Source organism: Ursus maritimus, unplaced genomic scaffold (genome assembly GCF_017311325.1).
Source record: "Ursus maritimus isolate PB19 unplaced genomic scaffold, ASM1731132v1 scaffold_1, whole genome shotgun sequence".
Taxonomy (NCBI): Eukaryota; Metazoa; Chordata; class Mammalia; order Carnivora; family Ursidae; genus Ursus; species Ursus maritimus.
This window is the reverse complement of record NW_024423343.1, coordinates 18,414,431-18,429,403: the sequence shown is the minus strand read 5'-3', so window position 1 is coordinate 18,429,403 and position 14,973 is coordinate 18,414,431. Positions and strand designations below refer to the sequence as shown.

Sequence of the window (14,973 nt, the reverse complement as noted above, 5' to 3'; positions counted from 1 at the left end):
TTCCAAACATTCCTGAAGCACGTAGGGTATGGCCAGTTGCAGGCTAAGAGCTAGGCTGGCCATGTCACACGAGGCCCGAGATCGCTGACCAGGGCACCCGTCCAGCTAGGGCAGACTTGCCCGTGTGTGAGGCAGTGGGGGGCAACACAGGCCCAGAATTGGCTAGATAGCAGTACAGGCCACAGACTGCTGGGACGAACCGGCCAAGAGAAAGGGACTGGGGTCAGGGATGGGAACCCCGTGCAGTCAGGGAGGGACTTGACTTGAATCTTGGGGGTGAAGTTGGTTGGGGACTGGACAGAAGAAGTGTAGCTGGTGGGTGGGGACAGGATCACCCCCAGTACAGAGGCCCAGAGTGGCACCTTTCCAGCAATATGAGGCGTGAGGGCAGCAGAGATGGATTGGAAGGATGACAAAGGTAAGGGAGGCTGGCAAGAGGCATCAAAAGAGAAGCCAGGACTGGAACTTGGCCATCTGACTCCGGGGCCATCTGACTCCAGCCTTATTCCTACATCTGACTTTTAAACCTTCTGTCATCTGGCTGCTCGGGTCAGACAGGGCCTCCAAGCGCTCTTCAGAGAGGCCTGGAATTATGACTCAGGAAGCCAAGGGACCAGCTCTGCGACCCACAGCGGCCTGGGCAATCTCCAAGGCCAGGGGCTCATGGTGGGTGGTCGGATCCCTAGCAGGTGCTCAGCAAACAAGGCACAGACAAATGAAGGAGCTAGAGAATCTTCAGCCTCAATGCGAGAGGCCCAGGGAGTATTTCAGATGGAGCAAGGAGGGGCCAGGGCTCCAAGTCCCAGAGTGGCCCACGAGAGAGCCCTCCGTGCCCAGAGCCCCCAGGGCTGGCGGTGGGGAGGTTGGGATGGCCTGGGAGGGTGCTGGGATGTATGTGCGGCCAGCAGAGTGCGGAGAGGGATCTTCAGGCCTAGGCAGAAGCCAAGCTCCCCTGCCCCACCTCCCACTGCTACTGGGGCCACACTCACCTTGGGGGCGTGCAGGGAATACTGAGGGACATGGTGCTCTGAGGCGGCACGGTAGCTGTGGCCTCGTGTGCGGAGGGTCAGGCACCAGGAGGGACACACGGTACAGTCTTCCTCAATGTTATCGTAGCTCCGCAGGACCTGCACAGGGCCCGGACCCATGGACAAGCTGAGTCCCATGTCTGACCCTGCAGGGGGGCCCCACCGCCCGCCCCCCTGCTCTCCAGGAGGAGAGGGGCTCCCTGGGAAGACAGTGCGGAGAACAGCCTTCCTAACAGCGCTGACCGCAGCGTGCTGGGGCCACGCTGGGTACTCCGCAAATAGGCTCTGTAATAAAGCACAACAGCACCAGCACAGGGCCGGGGCCGGGATGTAAGGACAGCATTCATCCTGCAGGAATGTGCCTCGAGAAGTGCCGGCCGATAGAAATAGCGCGCGAGCCACAAATGCAAGCCGCAAAGGTAGCGGTACCTGTTCCAGTAGCCACGTTAACAAAGGGAAACTCATGAAATTAATTTCAGCAGATATGTCTTACTTCCCCCAATAGATCCAGAATCTAACCATTTCAACCTATAATCAATACGTAAGCGACGCCTGAGATACCTTATGTTCTTTTTCCCCCTTGGTCTTTGAAAGCCAGTGGGTCTCTTAACGACATATCTCAATTTGAATTAGCCATGTTTCAGGTGTTCGGTGGCCACATGTGGCTGGTGGTTGCCGTACCAGACAGTGCAAGGCTAGAGCCAGTAGCCTAACAATTTGGAGGGCTCAGCCTCGGCAAAGCCTGGTGTCCACAGCTTTATTCCTACAAGCCCCCACAGCCCCCCCCTCCCCACTGCCAAGATATTAGAATGGAGGCAATGAAAGTCTCAGCTTTGGAAAGCCATCTCAAAAGTTCGGATATGACCCCAAGTTTTTAGATGAAAAGATCAGGGCTCAGGGACATTAAGGGACTTGCCCAGGGTCACACGGCTGGTAAGGGATGCTAATCTCTCAGTCCCAGCACCCTGGTCCCTGGGAAAGAACGGCAGCATAGGCAGAGCCAACAAGGAAGGGAAAAGGCAGGACCAGGATGAGGGAGCGACCAGCGTCTGTGACCAAGAGGCTGGGCAGAGCACAGCCTGTGCTCCAAGCTCCCTGGCCAAGGGAGGTTGCGCCAGAAGCCCTTTCCCCCCACACACCTAATTATCCGGCCCCCAGGACTTGGTCCCCCAGGCTCTGGTTCCTGCCCATGGCTCTTCTGGATGGACCGCTTTCTACTTCAAGGACTACAGAGCAGCCAGGAGCCCCAGGGAGTACGGCTTCTGTGCCAAATTTTCCCAACGGGCTTGACCTCAGCTGAGTCTCCCTCTGGGGGGAGTGGGAGGTCACATACGCATGAGATGTAATCAGAGGGGCCAAGAAGCCCCTTGGCCAAGGTAGCCTATGAGCCTGGGAGAAGACAAACCAGGAAGGACTACTGTGTGGTCCAAGTGGAGCTTGGCGCATCAAGGATGGATCCCATGGCAGCCCCCACCACTGCATCTGACCCCACCCTGCCATTCAAGCTCCAGAGCAGAGAGGCTGCCCTCCCCTGGGCTCTTCTGCCCGCACTCACCTTATAGACAGCAAAGGCCTCGAGCTCCACGGCGTACAGGCAGTTGGGGTAAGGTGGATGGAAGTGCAGGCGCATGGCCATGGACTTGAGTGGAGGCACGTCACAGGTGTCTGGGGTTACCCAGAAGGGGCAGTCAGACCTATGTGTCCAGACCACCGTGATCTTGCCCTTGGTGTGGTTCATCAAGCACAGGGGGACAGGGTTGGGGGTCTCAGGCCCGGGGCAGGCACCAAAATCCACCTCAGTGGGCTCTATGCTGACAGGTGGGGGGAAGACGGCTATGTCGCTGGTACCATCGAAGAAGCACTCAGTCATGGGGGGAATGAGAGGATACTGCAGGGCTGACGCGTCCGCCGAGTCCTGTGCAGGGAGAGACAGGTGAGCAGGGGCCCAAGTGCCATTCCTCCTGCCACTGCCCCTCATTTGCATGCCCCTTTCTGGAAAAAACAAGGGCTCCACACAGGTCATCCCCAACTATTAATGTTGCCCACAGGACTCTGGGGGAACACAACTCGCCAAGAATTTCTAGAGAAGGGGATATGAACCTGGGGAGGGGAGCCTGACTGTGGGGGGCCCCAAACGGTCCATCAAACCTCAGTGGGAATCCTGAGGGCCCCATCCTTATCCCGCTCCAGCTTCTTCTCCCTCAGCAAGATGCCCAAGATGTCAGGAGGGTAGAACGTCAGGCCCCGTGCCAGGTGTGTGCGGTACCAAGCGAGGTGCTGAGGCCTCAGGATGGCTGGCTTGGTGCTGTCCGAGTGGCAGGTCCCAATCAGGTCCAGGAACAGTGGGTCCTGTGACATTTGTCTGTATAAGGCCAGATGTTGGCCCCCACTGGCCGCTTTGGCCAGGTGCCAGCTGGTGAGGGCGCAGTTTGTAGGACATTGCCCACAGCCCTGAATTGGGTCCTCCCTTCAAGGCTCTCTACTCTGCACGTGCTGCAGGGGGTGAGTCCATTCCCCCCTGTCCCCAGCCCATTAGCCGCAGCAGCAGCACCAGGCTTGGAGTGAGCCTTCCTGTGCCCCTGGCCGGGCCCTGGCTCCAAAAGCCAGGCCGGGGCCCTGGCAGAGATGATCCGAGAATGCAGGAGAGTGATCACCAAGCCCTGTCTTCACCACTGGGCCTCAGACTGGCCTCTCCAGGTCCCAGGAGAGCCCCTCCTCGCCTCCTCCCCCACCGCTCACCTGGTGGTGGATGAGACAGGCCACTCGCCGAGAGTAGATGATGGGGTGAGTGGGCCGGAAGGTACAGTGCAGTGTCATGCGGGCCTTGCCCACCAGGGTCCCAAAGCTCGGTCTGATGTCGAAGATACTCTCTCGGCAGTCAATGGCCAGCTGGAAGTAGGCTGTGCAGTCCGACTTGTTCTCAATCCACAGGCTCTGCTCTGAGATCTGCCCAAGGCTGACCCAGCTGAAGTTGACACAGTGGTGTTGCAGGGATACATCAGGACCTGGGCGGAGGTGGGGCTCCTGTGAGCAGCCCCACCACCAGGGTGGGGCTGGGCTATCAGCCTCCCCGAGGATGTCTTAGAAGGGGTCTCCCTGATGGAGGGTGGGGCTTCCTGGAGACAGAAGGCTGGGCTGGAAAGACCCAGAGCCCCAGAAACCTGAGCTGACCTCCCGAGTCAGCAGGAACACGATCTCCAGGGGTCCAAAACTGATTCCACACTGAGCCCACCAGGGGGCAGCAGACACCCAGACTGAAGGGCAAGGAGGCATCAGGCCCTTGGAGCAGGCATCAGGCCCTTGGAGCAGGCAAAGAGCCCTTCCTAATCCTAAACGGGGGCGGCTCCTGTCCCCACAAGGCAGTGCGGCATCCTAGGGTGGCCGTACCTCTACAGAAACCAACGACCTTGAGCAAGGTCTGGGAGGCACAGCCAGCGGGCATGACGGACAAGTAGTCAATAGTTCTGACATCCAAGGTCTCGGGGTGGAAGAACACCGACACGGACTTCTTCCCTCCTGGAGGCACGATGCCATTGGTAGTGGGGCATGAGAAGGCATGATCTTTGGCCAGCATGTCTGGGGCTATTTCGATCCGGAAGGGGGCGCTCACCTATGGGGCCAGGTGGGGGCAGGAAGGGTCAGGTCACAGGGTGACCCAGCTGTCCTGACCAAAGTGCCCGGCTGAGGGGGGTGAGAGCAGTCGACTTCCAGCCTCTGCCCCACCTGTCAGTTTGGGCATGGAGGTCACCTCCACCAGGAGGAAGGAAGAGGCCAAGCTGTGTGCCCTGTGCTGGGACTGCCTGGGTGGGGGGCACTCTTTTCTTTCCTAAAGGTACCAGAAAGGCTAGCTGTGGTCCTGGGGGTAGGACTATCTTAGGGCTGCTCTTGGAGTTGCCCTGGGGGTGGTCAAGGGATACTCCAGCCCCGTCCCCAGCTGAGAAGAGAGGACACCTGCTGACACACACGTGTATCAACAGACTCGGGTTATGTGAGGCTTGGGGCCAAAGGTATGGAGAGAAAGAGGGCATTTTGTAAAGGGGCTGGGTTTACACAGGACTCATACCGCTGAAGGGTTATACAGCTTGATCTGCCTCTCGGCCGTGCAGCCCACAGCGATGGTGCCGAAGTGCAGCACTTTCTGGATGCCTTCCGCATCCTGGTCCTCTGGTCGCTTCTGCTTTATGCTCACCAGGAGCTGGGCGCATTTGGCTGGGGCAGAGATGAGGGCGTCTTGGGAAGAAACCCACCAGGGCCTTGGTTGCCCCAGCTGAGCAGTGTCTCGAAGAAGGCAGGTGTCCCCAGGGAAACATGGGTCTGCCACACCAAGGAAGGCACAGAAAAGGCAAAGCCTGCAGGGCTAGGGAGGCCGGGGAGCTGGTGGAGGTCCTGTGGAAGACAGGCCAGCAGGGGACGTGGGGGGGCACACTGAGGCTCTGAGGCCCAGGAGGGGCAGCAGGTGGGCTCTGGGGACAGGTGAGAGGTCGGGCCTCACCCACAGCCTGCAGCTGTATGCTGCTCTTCTGCTTGTTGTCCTCTCCATACCAGCATGTGGCCTGAACGTCGTAGATGACAGCCAAAATGGGATGAAAGGTCACCTTGATATAGGAGGCCTGGCCTGACTCCAGCAGCCCGGTGGTGGGCAGTATATGGAATGGGCTCGGAAACTCCCAGGTGAAGAAGGTGGGCAGGTCCCTGGAGGGGGGGGGTGCAGATCAGAGCCACTGGGCTCATTCTGACCCCTGCCCCTACTTTAGAAGGCAGAGACGCTGGGCCCCTCCCTTCCTCCCTTCCCCCACCAGCACCCTGGGGCCCTCCTCACCGAGCTCACTCTCCCCACCTCTGAGCCTCAGCTGCTCCCCTCACCCCACATTTTCCAGACAGAACCAGGCCTCAGCCGTGTCCCCCACAGCACACGTGGGCAACCGCAGGGACGGTGGGCAGGTCAGACTGTGGCAAGGCAGGGTGGCCCTCAGGTCCACACAGAACATTCCCTCTTCTTTCTCAAACCAGAGCTGGTCCATGTACTCCTTCTGGAATGTGGGGGGTGGGAGGCCGGGGGCAGAGGCCGTCGCTGAATGGTGGCCTCCGCATGGTACTCAGGGACCACACATCCCACCCCAGCTCTTGGTTATGCCCCCAACACAGTCACTGAGGGTGAGGCTGGGCCAAGGCCCTCCCCCCTCAGTCTCCGAGGAGAGTTGGGCACCTGTCCTCTAACACTGTCTTGGTCTCAGAGATAGGGGACCTCTTGTACTGGGGGGAATGTTTTGAGAGTAGGAAGAGGCTAAGGAATCTAAGGCTATCACAGCACAGAGTTTAACCCCCAATATCCAACTGGGAACCTCCCGCGGTTTAATGAGTTTAGGGCCAGAGCCTCTCCAGGGCTTCCCAAGCTGGAGTTTCTGCTACAGTTGGCAGGATGGGTATGTGTGTGTCTTGGTGGGGGAGGGGAGTGCTCCTTGCTGCTCTGCCCTGCTTCCTGTTCCAAGGTCATGGTGCCTGGGTCCCTCCCTGCCCGCCCCCTTGCAGTGGCAGACCTTACCTCCTCCAGAGGCCGGAAGATAATGGGGAGTGTGAAGGTTATGCCCGGGCTCAGCAAGAGGGGCTGGGGGATGACTGTGAAGAAGAACTTGGTCTTGGGGGACCTGCAGGAGAGAGCCGGGGCTTAAGCGCTTCAGGATCAGGGCTCAGAAAACAAGAAAAATCCCTGAGCGCTGAGCTGGGGGAAACCAAGGCTGAGAACAGAGAGGCCAGGATGCTGATCCAAGCAGGGACCTAGGCAGGGCTGTCGAGTTCCAGCATGGGTCAAAACCACAGACAGTGCAGACTTCTAAAATAGTCACAGGAAGACGATACTGCCAATAACTCTACATCAATAAATGTTAAAGTTTAGATGACATAAACCCATTTCTAGGAAAGTAGAACTTACCAAAGTGGGCTCAAGAATTAGATAATAGATTTTATGCCCCCCCCCCAAATCACCAAAGCCATTGAATAAGGAATTAAAAATCTTCCCACTGAGGGGCACCTGGGTGGCTCAGTCAATGAAGCGTCTGCCTTCGGCTGAGGTCATGATTCCAAGGTCCTGGGATCGAGTCCCATATTGGGCTCCCTGCTCAGTGGGGAGCCTGCTTCTCCCTCTCCCTCTGCCTGCCGCTCCCCCTGCTTGTGCTCTTTCACTCTTGAGCACTCTCTTAAATAAATAAATAAATAAAGTGTTCCCACAGAGAAAACACTAGGCTGGATGGCTTCACAGCAAGTCCTACCAAACATTTGATAAAAAATAACCCCAGCCTTACCTTCCTAGGTAGGTAGGTAAGGAACATAAAATGAGGAAACACTCCCCAAAATATTCTATAGCTCCATTGTAACGCTGTTACCAAAATTTGACAGAGGCAGGAGAGGAATGGAAAATTACAGGCCTATCTCTCTCATAAACAAAACCAGAAAGCCAAAAGAACTTAGCAATGTATAGAAAGAAAACTGAATTATGACAAAGTTGAACTTACTCCAGGAAATACATAGTGGGCTTAACGGAGGAAATCAATTAATGTACTCCACCAGGTTACAAATTAAGACAGAAAAAAAGTCAAATGACCGTCTCAATAAAGAAAAATATTAGATAACCCTCAACATGTTTGTGCGGAAAAACTCTTAGCAAACTAGGAATAGAAGGGAACATCCTTAACCTGACAAAATCTAAAAAAACTCAAACCAAAACAAAAAGCACACAGGAAACATCCAAACCAATGGTGATACATTGGAATTTTTCATGTAGAGATCACACACGAAACAAGGATAAACATCAGTGGTGGAGAAGCTCATCAGGGAAAGTATGAACTTTTCAATGAATGCCTTGGGGACATTTGGACATTTGAGGAAAAGCATCATAGGATCCCTACTTAAAACCATTCACAGTAAATAAATAAATAAATAAATAAATAAATAAATAAAACCATTCACAAAAATCAATTCTGCATATATAAAAGACAAACATGAAAAGCAAAACTATAAAGTCTTTAGAAGATACTATAGGAGACTTCATGACCTAGGGAGGGGGAGAGAAGGACTTCTTAAGCAAGATATAAAACAGCACCAACCGTAACATAAAAAGATTGATACATTTAATAAATGGAGAATTTCAATTCTTCAAAAGACAAGTCACAGGTGGGAGAAGATATTTACAAGACATAACCGACAAAGGCTTCCGAGGGATAAGAACTTCTATTTAAAACAAAAACAAAAACAAAAATGAAAACTACAGGGGCGACTGGGAGAGCATAGGACTCTTGATCTTGGGGTTGTGAGTTCGAGCCCCACATGGGGATGGAGTTCACTTAAAAAAAAAAAAAAGACAATCTGATAGGAAAAAGAGCACAGACTTGAACAGGAATTCCACAGATGAAATCGTCAATAGCACATGAAAGACTCTCAGCTGTATCAGTAAGATGGGAAATGCAAATTAGAACCACAAAAAATTACCAATGTTGGAAAAATTTTAAACTCTGACGATAGCAGTGGTTGGTAAAAATGCGGAGGTGCAGGAACTCGTGCATGGCTGGTGGGAATAGAAATATAAATGAGTACTTTAGGGAATAGTTTGGCTTTATCTATAAAAGGCAAATATGGACATGCTCTAGGTCACAGCAATTCTACTCCTATGTAGTTACCCTACGAAAAACTCCTGCAAGTGAGGATCTATACATCAATGTTGATCACAGTTCCAAACTAGAAACAACCCAAACATCCCTCAACAGAGGAACAGATGAATATATTACAATATAAGCAGCTGTTGGAATATTATATGGTGATGAAAAAGAATGAGCTCTTGTTGCATGCAGATGAATCTTCCAAACATAACTTAACAAAAACAAAGGAATTCAAAAATAAACCTTACTATTCTACTTACATCAAGTTCATAAGAAGGTCAAATTAAACTATATCATTTAGGGATGCAAACATAGGTGGTAAATCCATTCGAGAAAAGCAAGGAAATCATTAAATCAGGAGAATGGTTACTTTTATGGAAGGGAAGGTGTTTCAACAGGGGAGTGACACACCATGGGAGAAGGTGAGTTTCAGACATTATTCCATTAGGAATCTGGTCACATGGGTTCCACTTTCAGTAACTATTCCAACTATGCATGTTTTATACATTCTTCTAATTTTATACAATAACTTCATTTTTTTAAAGATACATTGATTTATTTTAGAGAGAGAACGCCCGGTGAGGAGGAGCAGAGGGAGAGGGATAGAGAGAATCTCAAGCAGACTCCCCGCTGAGTGAGGAGACGGAGGCAAAGCTGATCTCATGACCCAGAGATCATGACCTGAGACAAAACCAAGAGTGGACGCTTAACCGACTAGCCACCCAGGTGCCCCTAATTTTATATGATAAATTTAATGTCTGTTTCCTAAAGAGTCACTGTTTGGCGGGGGGAGGGGTGGGCTTGAGGGCTCGGGGGCTGAGTCTCTGATCCCTCAGGCTGGTACCTGTACGTCATCTTCTGGGTTTTCAAGGATAGATTTTTCAGAGCCAGGTTCTTGGTGATCTCCTTCCCTAGCGTCCAACCTTTCCACTGCAGCACCTCAGCCACCTCAATGCCCCAGATGACCCTCTTCTTCACTTTGTCCTGCTTCTTTAAGAAGCACACGCGAGTGTCCATCAAGCTCGCAGGCTGTCCAGTCGGCAGGGAAAAGGGGAAGAAGAAAGGACGCGTTAGCAGGGTAAGAGTCGAATACCCAGAGAACAGGCAAAGATCTTCCATCTCCAGAAAGTAAGGAATTACCCCACCCCTGGCCCCTGGGGGATGGTCTGGAGAGAGAAGGTGAGGGGCAGGCAGTTTTGGAGTCAGATATTACCATTTCTGAGGTCACTGCAATGGTTTTCCAACCAAATTGTCCATGAGCCTGCCCCTGCCCTTGCAGCCTTCCCTGGACCGCTCCATCGGGCACTGAACATTCTTAGCTGGTTGGTTCTGTTCCTCAATGCACCCAAAGGTACCAGTCCCCTTGGGTGCTGCCTTCTGCTTTCCTTCCTTCCCATCCTAACCTTTCGCTGTGGAACCCTCTCCTAGCTGGAGTGATCTATCCCATACACCTTTTGAGACCACAAGAATATTCTACCATTCCCTCTCCTGTCCCTCAACTGGCTGGTGGAGCAGGGGAAGGAGTCAAATTGCCTGCGACAAAGCCCAACCTCCTGCCCTGATGTGGGGGCCACTCCAGCTCCTGATGATGCTAGAGGCACAGTGTGCCAACGCTTCCCATCTATAATGGAAAATCCTTCCTGAGCTGATCCCCAGCCCCCATCTACCTGAGAAGGGAGGGGGCTGCAGGGGCAAAGCCAAGGTGAAGGGAAGATGAACAAGGTACCTCTTCCTACCATTGCGATGAACACTCCACTCACTGCCATGTTATTTTATCTTTGGCCAAGCATTTCTTCTATATTGTTACTTAACATAAAGATATATTCACCCACTGGACAAATATTTGTTGATTACATATCACGCGCCAGACATTGTGCTAGGCGCCAGGATTGCTACAATAGCGAATAAGACAGACGCATCTCTTCTCTCTTGGAGCTTACACTCTCAGTTTAAATATTTACAAGGAGTGTCAGATGGCCAATATAGTATTTTCTTTCCTGGTTGGCCCATGGACGGAAGGTGACATGGGTGAGCAAGGTAATTTATGGTAAATATCAGTTGGGACATCAGTCAGGGTCCAATCAGGGAAATAGAAGCCACTGTGGGTGTTCAAAAAAAAGGCATTTAACGCACAACCAAGGCATAGTGAAGTAAGCCAGAAGCTAGCAACATCAAGAAGCTGCTCCCACACTAGGTTAGGGGGGGTACTGGGGTTCTCAGAGCCCCGACGCCTGTCTGATGGGGGTTGGTGTCACGGGGAGATGCAGCTGCTGATGGGAATACTGTCACAAAAGCAGAGAGGGGGGAAAAGAAATACCCTGGCTCCTCCCTTCCTCCCCACTTCCAATCTCCTGCCAGCTCAGCGCAGAGTGGGGAAAGGCAGTGAGGGAACATGGGGCAAACATGCCCAGAATGGCCCAGAGGAAGGGGTGAGATGACCCCTGGTCCTCAGGGAGGCAAAGGCAAGCACCATCGCATCCAAGGAGACACAAGAATCCACACGCAACACAGACACACGCTGCACCCCACACAGTTGAACCCCACAGTCACACTCCTAGACAACCACCCCCCTCCCCTGCGATGTCACAGAGAGACCACCCCGAGAGCGGCAAAAAAGGCAGCAACAGCCACATCTTGGTCAAACACAAAGTCCTAGGAGTCAAACCCAGAAGAACGTTCTGACGGAAGAGAGAAGCCTTGACTACTCTCTCAGCTCTGACTGGCACCTCCCTAGAGTTCTTCACATGCACCCCTAGCCCCCACGGTCACTCTCGCCACTGCCACCACTCCCGGCAGCTTGGTGCTCAGTATACGCAGGGTCTAGGGCTGGGGTTTGGACAGGGGGAGTCAGGTCCTTCCAGATTCTTACCCCCCTCCCTGCCACCTCTCCCCCCGGCATTGCTGCCCCCTGTCCCGCCCACCCTGGCCACATCCTCACGTGGGCACTGGTGGTGCTGCTGTTGCAGGCACTCAGCGCCACGCTGCTGCCAGTGACGGTGGGGACGGCCATTGTGCAGGCGCTCAGGCACGAGCCGGAGTTCATGGTGCAGTCCCCACTGACCCTAGTCTTCATCAGGGGGCTCAAGGCTGCCTGGATGAGCATCAGCCACCTGGAACACAAGCCCAAGGGGAACACTCTGGCTGAGCCGGGAGTTCCTGCCAATCTGGAACTAGGAAGAGACCAGAGGGGAGACAGGAGGGACATCGAAGAGAGAGGCTCACAGAGCAGACTTGCTGTGGCCATCATTACCAAAGGAGGCCCGCTTGCCAGCCGTGGCAAGGGGGTATGAGGTGGCACCGTGAGCACTGAGCCTGAATACATGGTTCAGTGCTTTGCCCAGGAGCCTAGAAACTCACCATTCAGGAAAGGGACTCAGGGATGCGGCCCTCTCAGCCCTGCCTGCCATGGCCACGCTTGGCATTTCTCAGGAAGCCCCCAGGGAGTACCACTGAAACACATGCATTACCTTTATCTGGCTTTTGCTCGCTACTTGTTTCTTCTGAACGTGTCTTGCCTCCTGTGAGAAGGAGGAGAATGGGCAAAGAAGAGGTAAAGGAGACAGGATGGTTCTCGGTCTTTGGGGTTTCCTCTATCAGTATGCAACCAGCAGTCCAGGTTTAAAGTAAGCATTGACTGAAATAATCACTCAACCCAAGGATAAGCGAACCAGCTTCTAGAGCAGAGGGATCCATGGAGAGACTGCAGCTGGAAATTATATGCAAATATACACAAAAGTTATATGCAAACCATTTGTAAAATGCCATATATATGGAGAAGTGCTTTTTTTTCCAGGGAAAGTGTCCACAGCTTTCACCAAATACTCAAAAGGGTGTTTGGTCCTGCTCTAGGGAACACACACCGGGCCTAAACTCCAAATCCCCTCTTCCTTTAGGAGCCTTCCTTCAGCACACACACCCAGGTGTGGCTACCATATTGGACAGCGTCAGTCTAATACCTTTATGAACATACGTACGTTTTTCAGACTACTCAGTGTCCCTCCCTACCTCTTTAAATAACAATCTCAAAAATAGTAACAACTTTTACTGACATTTACTGAGAACTTCTGCGCCAAGCAGTGCTGTAAGGCCTTCTCATGTATTTTATTTTATTTAAGATTTTATTTTTAAGTAATCTCTACACCTTTAACGTGGAACTTGAACTCACAAACCTGGGATCAAGAGTCACATGTTCCAAATGAGCCAGCCAGGTGCCCCTTATGTATTTTAATCTTTGCAACAATTGATGATGAGATGTAAGCTGTCCTTTATTTGGCCTAAAATTCTCTCTTTTCGGGGCACCTGGGTGGCCCAGTCTGCTAAGTGTCTGACTGCTGCTATCAGCTCAGGTCTTGATCTCCGGGTTGTGAGTTCAAGCCCCATGTTGAACTCCACCTGGGCGTGGAGCCTACTTAAAAAAACAAAAACAAAAACCTCTTTTCAAGTTTGGGGTTAAACTTTCAACTCCTTATTATAACATATTATACTTTGGCCAACAATTTTATGGTTATCCTTTAGAAATGTAAACAATTTCATCAGACTCTCCCATCCCCTCCCCACCACCATTCAAAGCAAAAGATTCTGTTAATTCAGGTTTTCCTAATTGGCAACATCTCCAAAACCTCTGGAAAATATCTTAGATTCACTCACTCACTCACTCACTCACTCATTCATTCATCCACTCACAAAGCATTTACTGAGTACCTATTATACGTACAGTGCTAGGCAATGGACAAAACAGGCAAGGCCCCTACCTTCCTCTGTAAAGAGGATATTCAGATGGAATCAAAGAAATGCCAGCTGGGGAGGCAGGGAGGAGATTCCCATTACTTTTCAGCTATTGCATGGCTGTGTAGTCCTGCCTGGTTCAGTAAAGTCTGTGATCTCAGGGGATTCTATAGCTAACCACTGCCTCAGAGCTCTGAAAAAGTCTCCAGCCAACACAGGTAGAAGAAATTAGAGACAATGGGGGTAGAAACCTGGTCCAGATCAGGTCTTAGGACTTAGGGAACGGAGCGCTTGTCCTGGAGCAATGAGAGCTGGGTTCCAGCATCTGCTCAGGTTCGCTGAGATCGGCAACTTTCTCCATCTCCTTGAGCCTCAGTCACCTTACCAAATGAGGGTTATCTTACTTCACAAAGTTGATGTGAAGCTGGAATGAAATAGGGGATTTAAAAAAGCCCTAGAGGAACCAATGTTACTGTAATTAACAGCCATAACTTCCATGCTCGGTTGAGCTACTTTTCCAAAAGACACCCATCTTCAATCACTGTGAAGACACTAGGCAGGGTAGGTGTTGTTTTTAAATCCAATTTTCTAATCTTGAGGACTTAAAAAATATACATATCATCAGCTTCCTTTATTTGTCTCATTTCCAACCTAAACATTCCTAAGATGACCAGTGGAAAAAGTAGCGAGTCGTCGCGTAGTGTGGAGTGGAAAAGAAACGTAAAATGAAGTCATAAAAAATACTTAAGTTCGTTCCTCCCTTCTCTAGGAGATCCCCAGACTGATCTCACCCTAGTCTCAGTCCCACGGGGCTCTCTAAAGGACATGGAGGGGACCCCCGGCCACAACTTCCCAAAAGAGGCGGTCTCCTGAGACAGATACCTTTGGTGGCCACTCGCGCCGTTCCCTGGTACTGGGACCGACTCTCAGAACTCACTCTGCCGCCATGTTGTCGTCTCCATAGAGACGGGACGCTCAGGACACGGCGTCTCCCGGTATCCCAGGACAACGACGGCAACGCGAATGAGTCATGTCTCATGGAAGGCGAAAGTACCGCCCAATTTTAATGCTTACCCTTTTTCTATTCTCTGATTTTCCCTGCTAGTAGTCACTGAGCTTCTACCAGTCGCAACATGTAATGTATAGTCTCCTAGTTGTCGTGACGCCCTCGCAATCCTTATTTTAGTAGACGACCAAACTCATAGGAGGTCATCCATGGGCTCGTCACCTGGGAGTGGGAGCCGTTCCAGTTCCTTCCGGCCGCGCGATGGTGACGTACGGTCAGAATCTCTACCGGAACTTCAGTCTGTGATTGCGATTGTTAACTTAAAAGCACCCCGTAGTTATTTCTCATTTGCATATTGCTTTACAACTGGATTCCTCTTGCAGGTGGGAGAAAGAATGTCCTATCCGTTTTCTGCTGGCATTTCCTCCTCCCTGGCACCAAGCTAACTCTTTTCTAGGGATCTGGAGTTTAACGTATGAAGAAGGCGCTGATATGCTAATGTGGATTCTTGGAAGCCCATTTGTTGATTTATCCGCCCTTGCTTTGTGGGAAAGGTCTTTAAAAT

At 51.9% G+C, this 14,973-nt stretch overlaps 1 protein-coding gene across 1 annotated transcript in view; it reads right to left on the bottom strand.

Moving 5' to 3' along the window:
- The window catches only part of CFAP65 (cilia and flagella associated protein 65), a 32,144-nt gene extending 20,338 nt beyond the window's left edge, over positions 1-11,806 (bottom strand). The window contains exons 1-11 of the mRNA XM_040636495.1: positions 11,616-11,806; positions 9,522-9,706; positions 6,571-6,673; positions 5,892-6,058; positions 5,521-5,720; positions 5,092-5,237; positions 4,416-4,638; positions 3,768-4,033; positions 3,177-3,377; positions 2,584-2,943; positions 990-1,127 (exon numbers count right to left, since the gene is read on the bottom strand). Of these exons, the coding sequence (XP_040492429.1) occupies positions 990-1,127; positions 2,584-2,943; positions 3,177-3,377; positions 3,768-4,033; positions 4,416-4,638; positions 5,092-5,237; positions 5,521-5,720; positions 5,892-6,058; positions 6,571-6,673; positions 9,522-9,706; positions 11,616-11,780 (2,154 nt within the window). The 5' untranslated portion in view covers positions 11,781-11,806. The remainder of the gene's footprint in view (positions 1-989; positions 1,128-2,583; positions 2,944-3,176; positions 3,378-3,767; positions 4,034-4,415; positions 4,639-5,091; positions 5,238-5,520; positions 5,721-5,891; positions 6,059-6,570; positions 6,674-9,521; positions 9,707-11,615) is intronic.
- Between the last annotated feature and the right edge of the window lie 3,167 nt (positions 11,807-14,973).